The 20192-nt window shown below is 47.1% G+C and overlaps 1 protein-coding gene across 1 annotated transcript in view; it reads left to right on the top strand.

The window, feature by feature from the left end:
- The window catches only part of atp8b5b (ATPase phospholipid transporting 8B5b), a 502620-nt gene that overhangs the window by 245831 nt on the left and 236597 nt on the right, over nt 1–20192 (top strand). The window contains exons 10-11 of the mRNA XM_072497094.1: nt 12867–13025; nt 13860–13948. Of these exons, the coding sequence (XP_072353195.1) occupies nt 12867–13025; nt 13860–13948 (248 nt within the window). The remainder of the gene's footprint in view (nt 1–12866; nt 13026–13859; nt 13949–20192) is intronic.

Here is a 20192-nt window from a genome sequence, read left to right as displayed (position 1 = left end):
TGTTAAGCAAATCGTAAATTTAGTTCTGAGTTGATATCAGAGCTAAGCTTGCAAGTTGCAGTAATTCAATTTGAATTTTCAAACATTTTTAAGTTTAAAAAAAAACACTGTTAGAACCTTTTCAATCGTTTTGCCAAGAAAAAAAACAAAAAAAAACACGCAAGTAGAGACAGGAAAGGCGCGGGTCAAACAAAAGATGAGCTACGTAGTTCAATGGCTGGCCTTGAATTGACAGAAAATGATAAATTCAATAATTTAGAAAAGTCACTAAAAGTTCCGACTGCACCTGTAGCATTGTCTGCACTAATTCCAGAACCACCAGAGTATAATAATTGATATCCAGTCACTGCTCCCCAGATTCCAATTATGCCAGTAACTCAAGCCCTTTTGGGTGATAGTGTGGGTCCTGATTTACCATCTTCACGATTAGTAGAGAAAGAGGAGCTCTGTTCCGCAAGCCCAGGTAGCTCTAGGACCAGATCTCGGACAGCGAGAGAAGGGCTTGATCCTAACCAAAAACAATTAAGCATACCACCTAAATCCCTCCAAACCAAGGGGAAACCGCAAGGTTCGAGAACAAAGGGAGCTGCAACAGATGATTTTGAAGAGAAAGAACTCCCTCTAGTGACAGGGAGGGACGTCGAAGTTTTGGAAGAACCAGAGGAAATAGCTAGAGTGCCCCCTGGTGAGATTCGGAGACAGTTGCCGATTAGGAAGATACCAAACCCACCCAAAGGGACCCTCAGCTCCTTTTTATGGCCCACCGTATGCATCAACAGCTTTACAACCGCCGCCCCCTCTGAGGGGCCATTGGTCTACTGGGAGAAGAGGACGGGGCAGATATAGAGGGAGCAATGCATGTTTTAATTGCGGCCGTGCAGATCACTGGCAACAGGAATGCCCCTTTAAAAGACAGGCAGTAGAAGGAGATTATCCGACCCAAAGGAGGGGGTACCCACCAAGGGGAGGACAGATGAGATACACTGACTTCTCCCAGGCAAACCCTTTCCCAACACAGGATTGACTAGCTAATTTAGTCATAAGGACTCTCCAATGGGACAGGGAACCTATTATCTCTCTGCAGATAGGAGATCAACATCACTCATTTGTAATCGACACTGGAGCAGCCATGTCTTTTGTGCAATCAGAACTTCGACTACCACTATCCGACCACATGCAGCAATTGTCGGGGTTCCAAGGACAGGTGTGTGAGTATCCTATTTCTGAACCTGTGACAGTCACTTACGAGAATAAGTCTGCAGATCATCAGTTTGTAGTGACTACTGGATTGGACTGTAACTTGTTGGCCCGAGATTTACTGTGTATCTTCCAGCTACAGCTAGAGTGCGGAGACGAGGGGGTAACGGTTAAATCATGGAGGATGAGACAACAGTGCTATATTTCTATCACCCCCCAGTGGTGGACGTTAGACATTGAACATTCACTGCATCACGTTACCCTGGCCTATGACAGAACTGGACAAAACAGGGAGTTGGAGGACAAATACCGGCCATTAATTGGGACCGAATGGCCAGTCAGGGTTACAGCCACAGTCACGGGAAAAGAAGGTACAGCTGATTTTGTTACAATATCACCACATTTATGGCCACAGTCAGCTTCGGTAAGCCCTCATATTACACGTCAGGTCCACGACCAGTACCATGCCAGGGATCTGGGGCAAATGGTAAGGAGGGCAGTGGATCATTCGGATCCAACAGAGTACGCACTTCAAGTCATGCCAGACGGCACTGCCATAAAATATTTTGAGGTCCCTGAAACAATTAACACTCGACTGCAGCATCACTGGGGACATGATGTGTTGGAATATGTCAATCCACACGTCTGGGCGAAATACCCATCACAAGTGGGAAAGACAAATGTTACACCTATAAAGGTAACGATTAAAGATCATGTAAAGCTACCTTCCATTCGGCAGTGCCCCCTGAAATCTCAAGCTGCTCCGTCTATAGACAAATTAATTCAAGAGCTGTTGCAACAGGGTATTTTGGTCCCTTGCCAATCAGAATGTAACACCCCCATACTTGCTGTGCCTAAACCAGCCAAACCAGACCAGTACCGATTAGTACAGGATTTACGTTCAATCAATGCCATCGCATAGCCGTTACATGCTCTCACCCTCCAACAGGATATTACGGTGTATAGCTCCCACTCGGTCATCGCACTACTGAGGCAACTGCAGACTCAGCATCTTACCGCAGCTCGTCAGAATAGGTATGAGGAATACCTTTTGAACAATCCACGTCTGACATTTAACCACTGTACCACTATCAATCCAGCCTGTTTTCTTAGTGGTCCCCCTGTCCATGAAGACGCACCTGGCCACGACTGTTTAGCCTTGATTCAGGAAACTACCACAATAAGGGGCGATTTGAGTGACATTTCGTCAGAACAACCTGACATGATTATGTGTGGTCAAATATCCCACCGGGGTTTAGTTAATGACTTACTGCAGGCCCTTCTTATGCCCGCACAGATTTCCGTTATTAAATGCGCTGCCCGCACAAATGGTAAGACCCCAGTTGACGTTGGTAATGAACAAGCAGATTGTGCAGCGCGGACAGCCGCGCAAATTCAGCAAGTGATGGTGCCTAAAATGTTAAGTCAGACTAAACGATCTACTATAAATATGTCTGCTTCTGACAAGTCAATGCCAACCATCCAAGACGTCATAAGGTTACAGGAGGACGCTCCTGAGAGTGATAAACAAATGTGGAAACGGTTAGGTTGTACATATGATTCTGTTTCCTCTTTATGGACCACGCCAGCACATCAGACTTGTATGTCTGATGTACTGGCTTTATGGGTCATTGAATGTGCTAAAATGAAGGGGTTGGCCCAGAGTATCAGTAATCGGTGTTTGATTTGTCAGCAATATAACACCGGAAAAGGTATCCCTTGTGGGATGGGGCAAACCCCGTTGCCCAGTGGTCCCTTTGAGACGCTCCAAATGGATTACATTGAGTTGGAAAGGTGTCAATGTTATAAATATGTTTTGGTCATTGCGGATGTGTTCAGCAGATGGGTCGAGGCGTATCCGACTATCGATAATAAAGCTGCTACTGTGGTTAAAGTCTTGATGCGGGAAATCATTCCCCGGTACGGTATACCAGCTCAGTTAAGTTCTGATAATGGGCCTCATTTTATTGGACAAATTAACAAGGAGTTTTGCTCCCAGTTGGGCATACGCCAGCAGTTACACTGTGCTTATAGACCGCAGGCGGCCGGGTTGGTTGAGAGACACAATCAGACCCTCAAAACTTAATTGGCTAAATTAAGAGCAGACACGGGACTGACATGGCTTAAGTTGCTCCCCGTTGCCCTCTTCCAGCTGCGGGTTACACCTGCGGGACCGGACCGGCTCTCTCCTGCCGAGATTCTTTATGGCAGGCCTCTTAGAACTCCCTGGAGCCTGCAGGTTCCCAGACTGGTTCAGTTTCACCATATGACTGAAGAGATGACCACCTATGTTCTAGCCCTCACGCAGGTGCTCAAGGAGCTCCATGGCCAAGTCCGCGCGGCTCACCAGCCATCGCCCCCAGTACCTAGCTCACTTTCAATCCAGCCCGGCAGTTATGTCATGGTCAGAAATTGGACTAGGAAGGAGTCGGAGCCGCGATGGGACGGGCCCTTCCAAGTTCTCCTTACCACCCCCACAGCAGTTAAAGTGGAGGGGCGAAGTGCTTGGGTCTACCTTCATCACTGTAAATTGAGTCCATCTCCACTACTGTAACAGGTCGGATACTAACCTGCCTCCCTTCTCCAGTGCTATTTTCCAGGTGTGGAGCATGATGGGGTGGCTACGCACCGCCTGTGTGATATTTGGCCTCACTTCGCTTGGAGTGTTATTGGCGACGGACATGGAAAAGGGGAATATTATCTATATTTGTAACTCCAACCAATCTACAAGGATACATCACCTGTGCAAAGGTGATGTTCTTCGCTGCCACCATATACGAGGACATGGTATCGACTCATGGAAGGTCGTCAAAGTTAAGGAGAATGCAGGACTCATGAAGCAATTGCACTGGTCCCGGCGATGGGAAGGGAATATTATATGGACATTGCCTTGTTTTTGGAATACATGTAAATTTGATTTGGGATGTGTTAAGATTGGTGCAATAAAGGTAACATCAGGCCGTCAGGAGAGCGTAGGAAGAGGCTATGAGAAAGAGAGAGGGACTAGAGAGAGGACGGGGCGTGTGAGAAGGGAAGTACAGCTAGAACGTAGGTTACCGGGAGATACACTTAAGTTAGTTAAAGGCCAAACTGAGGAAAACCTGGGTAGTATGAATCTCTTCTACCAGATTTACTATCGCTTGTATGGCAATGGATGGGTTGTCTGCTACCCGAACCCCGCAGCAGTGTCTAGGTTATTTTCTGTTTCACCGCTTTGGGGCACTCCCCAAACGGTGGTTCATTGTCAGCATTCCGAGCCACTGCCCGAGCAAGTCACTCTTCCTTACGATCCGGGTTCAGCACCACCGGCTATTTGCCTTCCCCTTCCTCGGGATAATCCCCAATCACAGTATGATAGGCTGCAACGGTGGAGGGCATATATACCTAGCCACTTCACTCCCAATAGGGATTCCCGGTCGTACGAGAATTGTTTCAGCAGTGAAGGATACGGCTGTTTGCTGGTAGAGGTGGAAACAAATATAACATGTCTGTTCCCCTCCTGTACGGACATGAGGTGTCATATCACCCAGGCGTCTGGCCAATGCGTTTGTTACAACACCACTTGCGTTCCATTGAACACCGGCCTCCAGCTCCTTTGTGGCTGAGCGAATGTCTCTCATATCACTGTTGGGACTAGGGCTTTCCGCATTGCTAAGCGGCCCGAATGGGCGTTTCGAAGCTGGATAAACTGGGCTACTGGGGGATCATTACGCAACCGATATACTGATTGTGATGCTAGCCTGCACACGGAACAAGGATACTACTTTTTATTTAATGGCACAGCGACCAACGTTTTGTCACCCCCATTTCCCCGCCAAATTGCTATAGGGACTCTAGTCCCTACCACAGTCCCCTGCCCTTCGGCGTGGAAGCTGCATAATCAGTTAGCACGCCGGGCAGTCTCGGCTGAATTTTGCGAGAACTGGAAAAAACCTCAGGTTCTCGCACCCAACTGGGGCCACTCAGCCGGGTGGGGGATTCTGAGCGTCTTGACACTGGGAGGTGTGGGGGGTTCCTTGGCTGTCAGCAATAGGAATTATTTTATTTGTGGCCTTACCATCTTGGGAAATGTAACCTTGGGAGCCCTCGGGGCAATAACCAAGGAATTGTCTCAGCTACGGTTGTTTGCAATGCAGAACCGGTATGCTCTTGACTATCTTCTGGCCCGTGAGGGTGGGGTATGCGCCATAGTGCAGGGCAAGTGTATCATGGGAGTTCAGAACTTGACCGCTAACATCACTAAATTTATGGATCACATACGGGATCACCTGGACGGAATGCAGGATCCTGGCTCTTGGGGTAACTGGGGATTTGGTGGTTGGAAGGACTGGTTGATAAATATGGTCATGTATTTAGTGGTGGCTATCGGCTGCATCTTTGTGGGCCAAGCCATCCTTAAATGTGTGATGGGTAGAATGCAGGGTACACTGGAACAGATCAACGCCCCTAAAATCTTAGCTGGCAAAATCCATGAGGGTGCAGCAGATGAAGGGGGGCTACGCCAGGAATTGGAAATGCAGTGACAGATCTTTTTAGATGAGGGACCGTAGCTATGGATTGGATAGTTCGGTTAGCATGGAATGATAAAAGGAGGGAATGACAAATGTGATATAAAATAGTTACTTTAGAGATATTAGTTACTGTAATGTAGAGATAGGCCAGTCTCATTCTGGTGAGTTCACAGACAAAGGATTTCAGACCGCATGGCAAAGCAGGAAGAGGTGTGTCCACCATAGGAGGAGAAAAGGATGCTGGGTAATAGGGGCCAGAGGAAGGGATTGGAAGTGAGCCAATCAGAATGTCTGACTAGGTCAGGAGGGGTATAGGCTGACTTATGGGAATCGTGTATGTGAAACTTGATACCATTTGAATTGATTTGCAGAGATCCCTTTGTCTCTTTGTTCATTCGCTTTCCGGGGTGTAGGAGACTAGATGTGTCCTATGCTTCTGTGAAATGAAACAAGCTTGCAAGCTAAATAAAATAACTAATGCTGTACCTGCAAATCCATCTCGACTTTTATTGAGGCCAGACTGACGGGTAAAGAAATTTGGGATTTGTCAGCTGCAGGCGATCTGGCTTGATGCGAAGGTCCATCGCTGTAAAATCTCTGCGTAATAAATTGATGCACTATCAATTACGATGAGATGAGAGTAGAGAGTAATCGAGGCTTTATTACGCAGAGTTGTGTTGCCTCCTACAGCTGCTGCCGAAATGGCTGCAGCTCGATGAGCACACACATTTATACTCCGCCTACTGGGCAGAGCCAGAAGGCAGGGATCTACCCCCGCACCTGTAGTACAGGAGCCTTACCGTATTACATCTCATATGTGTCCTATAAAGAAACAGTGGTGACTATCACAGTGACTTAAATGAGGTGTACAAAATTATGAGGGGAAGAGATAGAGTGGACAGAATAAAATGTTTCCCTTGGTGAGAATTCTAGAACCAGGGGACATAGATTCAGGATAAGTGGCAGAAGGTGCAGAGGGGACATGAGGAAGAACCTTTTTACGTACAGGGTAGTGGGAGTCTGGAATTCACTGCCCGAGTTGGTGGTGTAGGCAGAGACCCGAAGCTCTTTTAAAAAGTACCTAGTGTTGTGTTATGCTACTTCGGATAACACAGGCTGCTACTTGATTCAGTCTTAACTTAAGGATGCTCCAGACTCTGAAATGAGTTCAACGTGTTTATTGAACTATTAACACAGTTCTCAAATGAGTTCAACTCTCTGCTGATCTGACTGTAGTAACTCAGTCTAACTGTACCAGCTTGCTCTAAGCCACATGCTGGGGTGTGATGCTGCTGATCAACCCTGTTTAACTCTCTAGATGTTGTCTGTGGAAAGAGGCAGGGCGTGATTGCCTCATTCCTTTTATAGTGTTTTTGTCATGCCCCCTTGTGGTGATGCCACCTCTGAGTGTCCTGACTGCCCATTGGTTGTGTCCTATTCTGAGTGTTCATTGGTTGCATGTTTGCATATCATGACACCTGGATCTGCACATTAAATGCTGTAAGATACAGGGCTATGGACCGGATGCAGGAAGGTGGGACTGGAAAGGGCATCTCGGGCTGGCATGGACAAGATGGCCAAATGGCCTCCTTCTGTGCTGTAACTTTTCTATGATTCTAAGGTGCTGTGATATGAGCTTGCTAAATTTTCAAAATCTCTGAAAATAGTGCATAGAAGAATCGCAGTTCTCAGCTGGTGGAGGGGATGTAAATTGATTTTAGTTGTGGATGTGCCTTACTAGTGTAGTGCTTTGTCTAGGATGCTTATTATTATAACAGCTTTACCCATCTATCACACTCCTAACATGGAGAGGATTTGAAAGGCTCATGAGATGAAGTACCTTGAGCTGGATTCTCTGCAGCCCTTCGCAGAAATCGCGTTTGGCGTGGAGGCGGAGAATCAAAGTTCCCGACTGAATCGGGCCCAGCGCCACTCCTGCGATTCTCTGGGGCGCGGAGAATCGCGCATCCGCGAATTACGCCGTGCCGCTGGGATGCCATTGCCAGAGGCACTCCCAGCGATACTCCGCTCCCGACCAGCTGAGTTCCCGACGGCGTGGAACTAATGTGGTATGGCCTGTTGGGACTCCTGCACGGCAGCTGCGGGCTCAGTCTACAGCCGCCCTGGTGGGGCGACGGGGGGATCGAGCACCGGGGGGGGTCTTATGGGCGGCCGGGGCAGCAATTGGGGAGGCCTTATTTGTTGGTCTTGGTCCGCAGTCCGGGTCCGCCATGGTGCTCGGCGCGGCCACCGCCGTGTGCATGCGCGGACTCGGTACTGGAAGTGCGGGGGCCCGTGTCCACAGCCAAAGCTGCGTGAAGCTCCCCAGGTCCCTGTGTGCCCCACTGCAGGTAAGTGAATCGCCTTTTTTTTTGCAGGAAACTGGGGAGTGCAACACCAGCGTTTTTCCTTGCTCTGCTCATTAAATCCTGATGTTGATATGGCTGGTCTAGTTAAACTTCTGAATAGTGATGACCACCTAAATTTTACTGGTGGGGTACTCGTTAATTAATGGCTGTGTCAATGATGGTTAGTGAGAAGTAACTTGGCCTGCTGGACATGGTTATTTATCTGCCTTCAAGTTGCAAACCGTATTGGATTTTTACGCAGAGGGTAGTGGGTACCTGGAACTCGCTACCGGAGGAGGTAGTGGAAGCAGGGACGATAGGGACATTTAAGGGGCATCTTGACAAATATATGAATAGGATGGGAATAGAAGGATACGGACCCAGGAAGTGTAGAAGATTGTAGTTTAGTCGGGCAGTATGGTCGGCACGGGCTTGGAGGGCCGAAGGGCCTGTTCCTGTGCTGTACATTTCTTTGTTCTTTGGATGGTCCCTTGAAGAATTGCTCCTCATTGCTGCATTTCAAAGTTTCAGGCCTAGATTTTTATAACGTCACCAGATCTCCGTAGTGTATTCAAAATGACACCGGGAACCTGGAAATGGAATTCCCTCTATTATTGATGACCCATCCTACTTTTACCATCAGGGAATGGAGACAGATTGTGACTCACACATTGGTTAGCTGAACTCGTCAGGGCTCAGGCTTTTTAAAATTAGTGCTGAGTTCAAACAAATCTCATTTTCGTTCGAGCTGCAGCCTTATCTGTCTTGTTATGCTCTAGGCATAGCATAAGCGGCTTCCTTGTGGTGCACTTGACAAAGGAAGGTTCAGACGTGGAGATAACTTCAACACATTTATTAAACTATTTACACTTCTCCTACTCGGGTTCGCCACTACTGTTAATCCTTCTATAGCTACTCAGACTGACAAATCAGTCTGCTACAATCCACGTGGTGGGTGTAATATTTTCGATTGGTTGAGTGTCTGTGTGTCATGTCTCTGGTGCTCCCTCTAGTGTCTAGCTAGTCTACATGTATTTACATTAACCCCTTGTGTCTTTACAGTGATGCATATCACCACATCCCCCCCCTTTTTTACATGTTACATATTTTTTGTACACTTAAAGAAAATTGAACAAAAAACAGGTTGACAAGTTATGGTATGTACAAGTCATGAGAACAGTGATTAAACAATATGTCCAAATAAAATGTGCGAGTCCAAAGCCCTTCAATCATCATGGTCGTCATGATCGTCGAGTCTCTCTTGGTGGGGTGGTGAGTTTGATGGTGGCATGTCCTTGTGAATGCCATCGGTGACCCTGTGTATCAGGAACCAAGAAGTGGTCAAATCTCTTCGCTGTCTGATTGGGAGTATTTTTTTTTCGATGTTTGTGATGGTGATGTTGGATGGCATCTTGTAGCTGATAAGTCGTTGACGTTGAAGAGGTACCATCAACACTATCATTCGAGGTCATGTATGTGCCATATGTGGAAGTTGGATAATAGTGTGCATACTGGTTTTGGCCAGATGCTGTGTAGGAAGGGTAATCCTGATGAGAACTGTTGAAGCTTGTCGAATTAGAAACAGAATTGCAGCTTGCATAAATACCGGGTGATGGTGTGAAACTAGAACCTTGCATCTGATAGGAATATGCCATTTGGCCAGGCTGGGGTGCAGCAAATCCTGGGCTGTAACTAAGGCATCCAGTCTGCAGTGCAGATTGTGCTTACGGTAGTCCTCCTTCGGTCTTGATTTCATAAGTGGGCGATCCGTAGTGCTGGCCTGTTTGAGAATATGCTGCATAACTGCTGGCTGCTGCATTTCTGAATACTGGGTTTGTCCAGCATAAGCTGTCATTGACTGCACTTCTGGTGTGGAAAGAATGTGTGGGTATGGCTTGGAAGGATATAGCTGTGTTGAATATTGGTGGATTCCTCTTGGACTGTAGTCACTACTTGTTATTACTGACCCAGTGTAATTGTCAAGTGATCCATCTCCTGTCGTCATCGTCACCCTAAGCGTGCCGTCACTGAGTTTGCGGCACTCCCTGTCTGGAGTAAAGTCTGGCTTACGTGAATCAGAGTTGGCATTTGGTTGCTCTCCACCTGGAGTCTGGTCTGTTTCACCTGAGTCAGTGTTGGTTTGTTGGTGCTCCCCGTCCGGAGTCTGAGCAGGTTCACTGGAGTCAGCTGAGATTTCTTGAAGCTCCACGTCTGGAGTCGGAACATGCAGGAATGCATTGACTTGTGGAGAGGTTCGAGCGAATAAGGTTGGAAGTAACGTGGTGTCACCGGAATCACCAATAGTCTCACAGTGATCATCGAGTGCCTCTGTGCACACTAGCTGAGGTCTGTCACATTGCACATCTTGCATGGGAAGTGGGATGCTGTCATCACTCGTCTCACATACAGTGGATAGAGCCTCAGTAGCTTCTTGGTGTTCACTTGGGCTGGGTATACTGTCAGAGTCTTCTCCTTGTGGCTCAGACAATGTGGATGGACCGTCATAGTCGCTGTGTTTTGTAATTTGGGCTTGGACTGTCATAGTCGCTTTGTTCTTCACTGGAGCATGATAGACCGTCATGGTCGTCCTGCTGTGCACTGGAGCGTGGTAGACTGTCATAGTCTTCTTGCTGTTTACTTGAGCATGGCAGACTTGCATCGTCTGCTGCTAATTGGTCAGAGGAGGTTGCTAGACCCTCATGGTCTTGTTCCTGCAAGGACTGCGCTTTGGAGTCTTGCGTTGCTTCTATCGTGGAGGCTGTACACGAGCTCACAGTGGAGGCTTGTGACACTGGAGTCACTTCTTGTTCGTGCAAGGACTGCGCTCTGGAGTCTTGCGTTTCTTCAATCGTGGAGTCTGTCCACGAGCTCGCTGTGGACGCTTGTGACACTGGAGTCACATCTTGTTCATGCAAGGACTGCGGTGTGGAGTCTTGCGTGTCTTCTATCATGGAGTTGGGAACCCTTAGCGGTGCATGGACCACTCTTTGTGTGGCAGCAGGCCACTCTCTGTGGGCTTGTACCGCTCTCTGTCTCTTGGTGTCAGGCCGCAGCATAATCCTGCACTCACGAGTCGGGATGTCGTATATGCTGGGCTGAAGATCCTCAAATCCGAAGAACGAATCCGCGTCTGCATCGGATTCGGTACGTGGGTCGCCATTTCTAATGAAAAAACCTTCGTCCGAGTCCTCACTGTTTGTGTCGGAGCTGGCATGGGGCTCACGATGCCCAGAGAAAAAATAAAGGTCGGTGTCATAGTATTCAAGGTCTGTGTCATCGCTTTGGGCGGTGCTAACTGCTTGTTGCAGGGTTTTGCGGAGGTTACTTTCAGTTCCTGGTTGAATTTGAGGCCTTGTGCTGTCATTCCAGGTGAAAGAAGCTTGTTTTACGGCTTTAAGAGATTTTTTTCGTGATTTGGGACATTTCCCCTTTAAATGGGCGTGGTCAGGGGCCTCTGATGTCATGCCGCGTGTGACATCATACGTAGGAAGCGTTTGCGCATGTGCATATCGCTGTTCCTGTACTGGGGCCGCTTTCGCAATTGCGCATGCGCGGTTTCTCGCCCATGCACACACGGACCTTCCCCTTGGTGTAGAAGATTGTAGTTTAGTCGGGCAGTATGGTCGGCACGGGCTTGGAGGGCCGAAGGGCCTGTTCCTGTGCTGTACATTTCTTTGTTCTTTGTTCTTTGTTCTGTGCGCTTCTCGCGCAACTGCGCATGTGCAGTACCTTTACAAAGATGGGCACCGATCAAAATTGTTCTCTGCTCCAGGATCTCGGCCTCGTGGTGAGTACTGGCACTTCTGGTTGAAGAGGCCATCGGGGGTAGGGGACATGAGTTGGCATAAATTTGGCATTTGGGCTTTCAACAAACCATATAAGTGGCTGTGGGTATCAGTTGGCATAAATGCGCATGGGGGATGGGTGCGGGGTGAGGGCTGGAAGGCCAAATATTTAACAAAACAACTGGGATGAAGTCCCAGAGAATGAAACGGACTTTTCAACCAGCCTGTCGGCACTTGGCAGCCTCCCTGACCAGCTCAGTTTTTACACTCTGAATTGGTAGCCCGGTAGCATAGTGGTTAGCACAATTGCTTCACAGCTCCAGGGTCCCAGGTTCGATACCCGGCTTGGATCACTGTCTGTGCGGAGTCTGCACGTTCTCCCCGTGTGTGCGTGGGTTTCTTCCGGGTGGTCCAGTTTCCTCCCACAGTCCAAAAGATATGCATGTTAGGTGGATTGGCCATGCTAAATTGCCCTTAGTGTCCAAAATTGCCCTTAGTGTTGGGTGGGGTTGCTGGGTTATGGGGATAGGGGTGGAGGTGTGGGCTTGGGTAAGGTGCCGTTGAAACAATGATAAGTGGGACAAGGCAGTTGGGGATCAAGATAGTTATTTTTTTACTCTGACATTTCACTGCTTTTTTCACTTAAACTTTATTACTTTAAATTTATTTCCCTCCAAAAATAAGACCAGGATGCAACATCTGTTTATTCATATTAGTAAAGCATGTCAATTACAGACATCAATCTAAAAAATTCTGTAAGTTCTTTTCAGTTTTGATTGCTCATCAGCCAGATATGTTTAACATTTTAGTCGAATAAATAGGTGCAACCACTAAGGCTGAGCACAAAAGGAACATGATCCTTCATCTTTTTTGGTATGGGTTACATCCCAATCTCCCCAGGATCCTAAAATTATGTTTCCTCCTCATCAATTCTTAGTCTCTCTGGCCCAAGATTATATATTAATCGTCCCAATGAAATTATTCAGAAAATATTTAATGATATGTTCTTCCTTTTCATATCCTAGGTGAGGTTAGATGCGAAGCACCCAACAACAGGTTGGACAAATTTAGAGGAGCACTTACCTACAAGGAAAATAAATATTCTTTGGACAATGAAAAAATATTACTACGTGGTTGCACTTTGAGGAATACAGAATGGTGTTATGGACTCGTAATCTTTGCAGGTATGTGATAAGCAAGAAGAAACTTGCAGCGTGGCTTACAATCACTAAAAGGCATCTTCCTAAAAAAATCTTAATTGAATCTTCTTTGCTCTATGAGAAGCAATCCCAACTTTTAAAAAATTCATTTGCAGGATGCGGGCGTCTTTAGCTAAGCCAGCATGTATTGCCCATCCCTAATTGCCCTTAAAAAGGTGGTGGTGAACTGCCTTCTTGTATTGCTACAGACCCTGTGGCATAGGTACACCCATAGTCCTCTTAGGGAAGGAGTTTCAGGAGTTTGACCCAGCGACAATGAAGCATTTCCAAGTCAAGTTGGTGGATGACTTGGAGGGGAACATCCAGCTGTTGGTGTTCCCAAGTGTCTGCTGCTCTTGTCCTTCAAGATGGTAGCAGCCGTGAGTTTGGAAGGTGCTGCCTAAATGAGTTCCTGCAGTGCATCTTGTAGATGGTGCAGACTGCTGCTACCATCTATCAGTGGTGGAGGGAATGAACGCTTGTGGAAGGAGTGCCACGTTGTATTGTCCTTTGTCTCTCCACTTAACTGAAGAATGTTATTCCTGTAGCTGCGAAGATTCTAGTCAGTCTCCTTCTCCATCCTCTCCAAATCCTTCCCATTCTTCCGAAAGTGTGATGCCTGGAATTGTACACAAAACTCGCAGCTGAGGCCTAACAAGTGATTTAAGGTTTACGACACCCTCCATTTTTCATACGCTATGCCTCTATTATAAAACTTAGGACCCTGTATGCTTTTTTAAAAACTGTGGTGTTATAGTACCATTCTGAAAATGTTATATTGTATTTCTTACATATAACTTATTCAATTCTTATTTCAAGGACAAGACACAAAACTAATGCAGAATAGTGGATTGTCAGCTTTTAAGCGGACTAATATCGATCGATTGATGAATGTTCTTGTTTTATGGGTAAGTGCCTATAATTAATCCATTTCCTTCAGGGCCAACCAATGTTGTATGAACATAGATTATCATAGAATTTACAGTGCAAAAGGAAGCCATTCGGCCCATCGAGTCTGCACCGGCTCTTGGAAAGAGCACCCTACCCAAGGTCAACACCTCCACCCTATCCCCATAACCCAGTAACCCCACCCAACACTAAGGGCAGTTTATCATGGCCAATCCACCTAACCTGCACATCTTTGGACTGTGGGAGGAAACCGGAGCACCCGGAGGAAACCCACACACACACGTGCAGACTCCGCACAGACAGTGACCCAAGCCGGAATCGAACCTGGGACCCTGGAGCTGTGAAGCAATGCTACCGTGCTGCCCAATATTGATGTGTTGTGTTATGAATTTGATAACCGTTGAATGGACCAACTAGATGATTACTCAGAATATTCACCATTGTGACATTAAAAAGGGCATTAAAGTGATGTTGGAATTTTGCCAAGCATTCTTGAAACACACTGGGGCTTGATTCTCCGATTTGCGACTAAGTGCCGACGCCGGCGTGGGAACAGTGGCGTTTTACGCGGCAAAATTGGTTCCGAAACCTCACCGATTCGACCTGCAGTGGTCGCGCCAAACAACATGACGCCGGTCGCGCGTGGACCCGACCTGCCAGATAGTGCTCCCCTGGACCCCACCCTCACCACCTTTGGACCTGCCCTACCAGTCCCTCCAGGCCTCGCCGAAGCCCCCGAAGCCAGCGGCACCGCTCTCCATCCCCCCCCCCCCCCCACACCGATTGTGGCAGCGCTGGACACAGTCCGCAGCCACCACACGAGTTGTCGAAAACTCAGAGCACAAGCATACAAAGTGGCAAGGATTAGTGGGCAGCCAGAAGATTGGGAAGCCTTTAAAAGTGAGCAGAGGACAACTAAAAAAGCAATAAGGGGGGAGAAGATGAAATATGAGTGCAAGCTAGCTAGCAATATAAAGAAAATAGGAAGAGTTGTTTTCAACATATAAAGGTAAGAGAGAGGCAAAAATAGATATTGGACACTGGAAAATGTGGCTGGAGAAACAAAGAGATGGCACAGGAACTGAATAGTTACTTTGCATCAGTCTTCAAAGTGGAAAGCACCAGTGGGATGCCAGAGCTCCAGGAGAATCAGGGAGCAGAGGTGAGTGCAGTGACCATCACTAAGGAGAAGGTTCTGGGGAAACTGAAAGGTCTGAAGGTGGATAAATCACCTGGACTGGATGGACTACACCCCAGGGTTCGAAAAGAGATAGCTGAGGAGAATGTGGAGGCAATGGTGGTGATCTTTCAGGAATCACTGGAGGCAGGAAGGGTCCCAGAGGCTGGAAATTGGCTAATGTAACACCACAGTTTAAGAAGGGAGGGAGGCAGAAGACAGGAAATTATAGGCCGGTTTGCCTGACTTCGGTCATTGGTAAGATTTTAGAGCCCATTATTAAAGATGAAATGGTGGAGTATTTGGAACCGCTTGATAAAATAGGACTGAGTCAGCACGGCTTCGCCAAAGGGCTGTCATGTCTGACAAATCTGTTAGAGTTCTTTGAGGAAGTAACAAGGACGTTAGATAAAGGAGACCCAGTGGACGTGATTTAGATTTCCAGAAGGCTTTTGACAAGGTGTCGCATCAGAGACTGTTAAATAAGGAAACATAAGCCCATGATGTTAAGGGTAAGATCCTGGCATGGATAGAGGATTGGCTGACTGGCAGAAGGCAGAGAGTGGGGATAAAGGGGTCTTCTTCAGGATGGCAGCGGGTGACTAGTGGTGTGCCTCAGGAGTCTGTGCTGGGACCACAACTTTTCACAATATACATTAATGATCTGGAAGAAGGAACTAAAGGCACTGTTGCTAAGTTTGCAGATGATACAAATATTTGTAGAGGGACAGGTAGTATTGGGGAAGCAGGCGGACTGCAGAAGGACTTGGATAGGCTAGGAGAGTGGGCAAAGAAGTGATAGATGGAATACAATGTGGAAAGGTGTGGGGTTACACTTTGGAAGGAGAAATGGAGGTATAGACTATTTTCTAAATGGGGAAATGCTGAGGAAATCAGAAGCACAAAGGGACTTGAGAGTCCTTGTTCACGATTCTCTTTAAGATTAATGTGCAGGTTCAGTTGGCAGTTTAGGAAGGCAAATGCAATGTTAGCATTCATGTCGAGAAGCCTAGAATACAAGACCAGGGATGTACTTCTGAGGCTGTTTAAGGCTCTGGTCAGACCCCATTTGGAGTATTGCAAGCAATTTTGGCCCTGTATCTAAGAAAGGACGTGCTGGCCTTGGAAAGGGTCCAGAGGAGGTTCACAAGAATGATCTCTGGAATAAAGAGCTTGTCATATGAGGAAGTAGGCTTACACTAACACTGCATGAAGTTACTGTGAAAAGCCCCTAGTCGCCACATTCCGGCGCCTGTTCGGGTACATAGAGGGAGAATTAAAAATTCTGGACCTTTGGGTCTGTACTCGTTGGAGTTTAGAAGGATGAGGGGGAACTTATTGAAACTTACAGGATACTGCGAGGCCTGGATAGAGTGGACTTGGAGAGGATGTTTCCACTGGCATGAAAAACTAGAAGCAGAGGACACAACTTCAGATGAAAGGGATGATCCTTTAAAACAGAGATGAGGAGAACTTTCTTCAGCCAGAGGGTGGTGAATCCGTGGAATTCTTTGTCGCAGAAGACTGTGGAGGCCAAATCACTGAGTGTCTTTAAGACAGAGGTAGATAAGTTTTTGATGAATAAGGGGGTCAATGGTTATGGGGAGAAAGCAGGAGAATGGGGATGAGTAGAATATCAGCCATGATTGAATGGCGGAGTAGACTCGATGTGCCGAGTGTCCTAATTCTGCTCCTATGTCTTATGGTCTTATGATCCGCACTATTGTGAACTTGGCTCATCGGGGGCGGAGCATCAGGGGATGACCTTCAGGTGATGTCCTGAGACCGTCCCAACCCGCGTGGCGTACTCCCCAATGATGCCGTTTTGGAGGGGGTGGAGCATACGAAAACTGGCACTGCCACCGGTTTGGTCGTAAAAAGGGATTCTCCGCATGATCTGCGATTATGATATTGCCGTCAGGCAACGGAGAACCCCGTCCACAATGTTAGATTTGAGTATACTGGCAAAAGGGGGAATTTTGCACTGTAACCGAAGTTTTGCTTGCTGTATCTTTTCTCAGATAAAGTTTAAACTATCACTATTTAAATGAATGAATTTAAATTTGTTGTGTCATATATTAAAATTGATGTGACAATTTTGATGCCCAGCTTCACTAACATTTACATGGATAATGATGCCAGTCGACGTCACAATCTGGGTAACACACAAGCTTGGCTTGATAAGTGGCAGGTAACATCCATAACATCTAAGTGCTATATTATAATCATCATGAAAAGTGAAAACTTTTCAAAGTCCCATGAACTTAAAAGATACCCATCATGTTCCATCATCACCTTGAACATAGAACATAAAACGATACAGCACAGTACAGGCCCTTCGGCCCACGATGTTGCACCAAAACAAAAGCCATCTAACCTACACTATGCCATTATCATCCATATGCTTATCCAATAAACTTTTAAATGCCCTCAATGTTGGCGAGTTCACTACTGTTGCAGGTAGGGCATTCCACGGCCTCACCACTCTTTGCGTAAAGAACCTACCTCTGACCTCTGTCCTATATCTATTACCCCTCAGTTTAAAGCTATGTCCCCTCGTGCCAGCCATTTCCATCCGCGGGAGAAGGCTCTAACTGTCCACCCTATCTAACCCCCTGATCATTTTGTATGCCTCTATTAAGTCTCCTCTTAACCTTCTTCTCTCCAACGAAAACAACCTCAAGTCCATCAGCCTTTCCTCATAAGATTTTCCCTCCATACCAGGCAACATCCTAGTAAATCTCCTCTGCACCCGCTCCAAAGCCTCCACATCCTTCCTATAATGCGGTGACCAGAACTGTTCGCAATACTCCAAATGCGGCCGTACCAGAGTTTTGTTCAGCTGCAACATGACCTCCTGACTCTGGAACTCAATCCCTCTACCAATAAAGGCCAACACTCCATAGGCCTTCTTCACAACCCAATCAACCTGGGAGGCAACTTTCAGGGATCTTTGTACATGGACACCTAGATCCCTATGCTCATCCACACTTCCAAGAACTTTACCATTAGCCAAATATTCCGCATTCCTGTTATTCCTTCCAAAGTGAATCACCTCACACTTCTCTACATTAAACTCCATTTGCCACCTCTCAGCCCAGCTCTGGACCTTGGGGATCCCACGAATCTTAACGCACCAGTTATATCAATACTGTGGCTACAAAAGGAGAGCAGAAGTTGATTCCTTTGTAATGAGTATCTTCTGACTCTTCAAAACGTCTCCTTTATCTATAAGCCTCAAACTAGGTGTGTGATGTAATACTCAGCATTTGCCTGATAGGATGCAGCCACAACCACACTCATGAATCTTTACATCATTCAGAATGTGTTAATTGTTTGATTGGTGCTCCATGTCTTTGTATCCAGTATTCACTCCACAGCCAGGGTATTGTGGTGAAAGTACAATCAGCAGGAAGCACCGATGCAACTTAATAAAGATTCCTTCAACAACAACTCCCAGCACCAAAATGCCTGCCACAGAGAAGGAAAATTGTCACTTCCAGGTTCCCTTCCAAGTCAGAAAAGCATCCTGAATTTGATGTGCATCACCATTCCTGATTCATTGCTTTGCCAATGCCACTTACGGAAGCTCATTACCGCGAAGAAAGCAACAGTTCAAGGCCAACTAATCTGCACAACTAGGGATTTGAAATGGAGCTACGATATTTCTTGATTTTGGAGCGGGTTTTGGTGGAGCTACACAAATGTCCCAGTAATTATAGTGTCATATACACAATGGCATAACTCATGCCATAATTTCCTATGACTTTTGCAATGAAAAGTAGATCCAATGATGTACGGATTATTCTCATAGCTTAAGTTTCTCAGACCTGCTCAAGTATCTTGCAAGACGTGTAAGTAAAATTACATGGTTTGCTTAAAATAATAATTTACCTTATTCTGGCTGCATGATTTAAATCTGAATTTCAACACTTATTTTCTTAGTTCATGGGATGTGACCATCATTGGCGAGGCCAGCATTTATTGGTCATCCCTAATTTGCTTTGAGAAGGTGGCGGTGAACCACCTCCAGGAACCACTGCAATCCATGTGGTATGGATTCGCCCACAGTGCCGTTTGGGAGATGTGTTTGATCCAGAGAGAGTGAAGGAATGGTGATATAGTCCCAAGTCAGGATTGTGTGTGACTTTTAATATTTGATCTTGGGATGTGAGCATCACTGGGAAGACCAGCATTTATTGTCCAATCCTAATTGCCGTTGTGAAGGTGGTAGTGAGTCTCCTTCTTGCAGGGCTGCCCTGCATGTGCGATAGGTACTCCTAGGGAGTTCCAGGATTTTGACCAAGCGACATTGAAGAATTTATCCACCTGGAGAAGATCAAATACACCATCCGACGGTCGGACGAGGGCTTCCACAAAGCGTGGGGGACTATTCATCAGCCTGTTCCAAGACCTGTTCGAGACCAATAGCGGATAATAATCTTCAATCATAAACTTTATTGTCACAAGTAGGCTTACATTTACACTGCAATGAAGTTACTGTGAAAAGCCCCTAGTCGCCACACTCCGGCACCTGTTCGGATACACAGAGGGAGAATTCAGAATGTCCAAATTACCTAACAATACGGGCTGGATTCTCCGCACCCCAATGCCAAAATCGCGTCTGCGCCGGGGCAGAGAATCCATTTCCACGCAGGGAATCGGCACTGGCGCCAGTTCCCGATTTTCCGAGCCCCGAAAAGCAGATAGTACGCCGATCCCCGTATCCCCTACCTGCGGCCATTGGTGGAGGCCCTTCCCACCATTCTCCGCCCCCGAGTGACCGGAGTCCCGACAGCGTAGTTCTAACATGGTCCTGCCGGTTGGGATACTAGAGTGGCGGCTGCAGGTTTGACCGCGGCCGCCATGATCGGGGACGTGCCGATCGGAGGGCAGCGGGCGCTCATGCGGCGGCGGGCTAATTTTGGGGCTCAGTTCGGGTCAGGCGTGCATCCGATCGGGGGCACTATTTGGGAGGTCCAGCTCCGCGGTCTGAGTCCGCCATGTGCATGCGCGGCCTCTGGCATGGAAGTGCGGGGGCCTGAATGTGCAGCAAAAGCTGCTAG

Source organism: Scyliorhinus torazame, chromosome 3, assembly GCF_047496885.1.
Source record: "Scyliorhinus torazame isolate Kashiwa2021f chromosome 3, sScyTor2.1, whole genome shotgun sequence".
Classification (NCBI taxonomy): Eukaryota; Metazoa; Chordata; class Chondrichthyes; order Carcharhiniformes; family Scyliorhinidae; genus Scyliorhinus; species Scyliorhinus torazame.
Note: the sequence above shows the minus strand (reverse complement) of the source record. Positions and strands in the feature narration are given on the sequence as shown.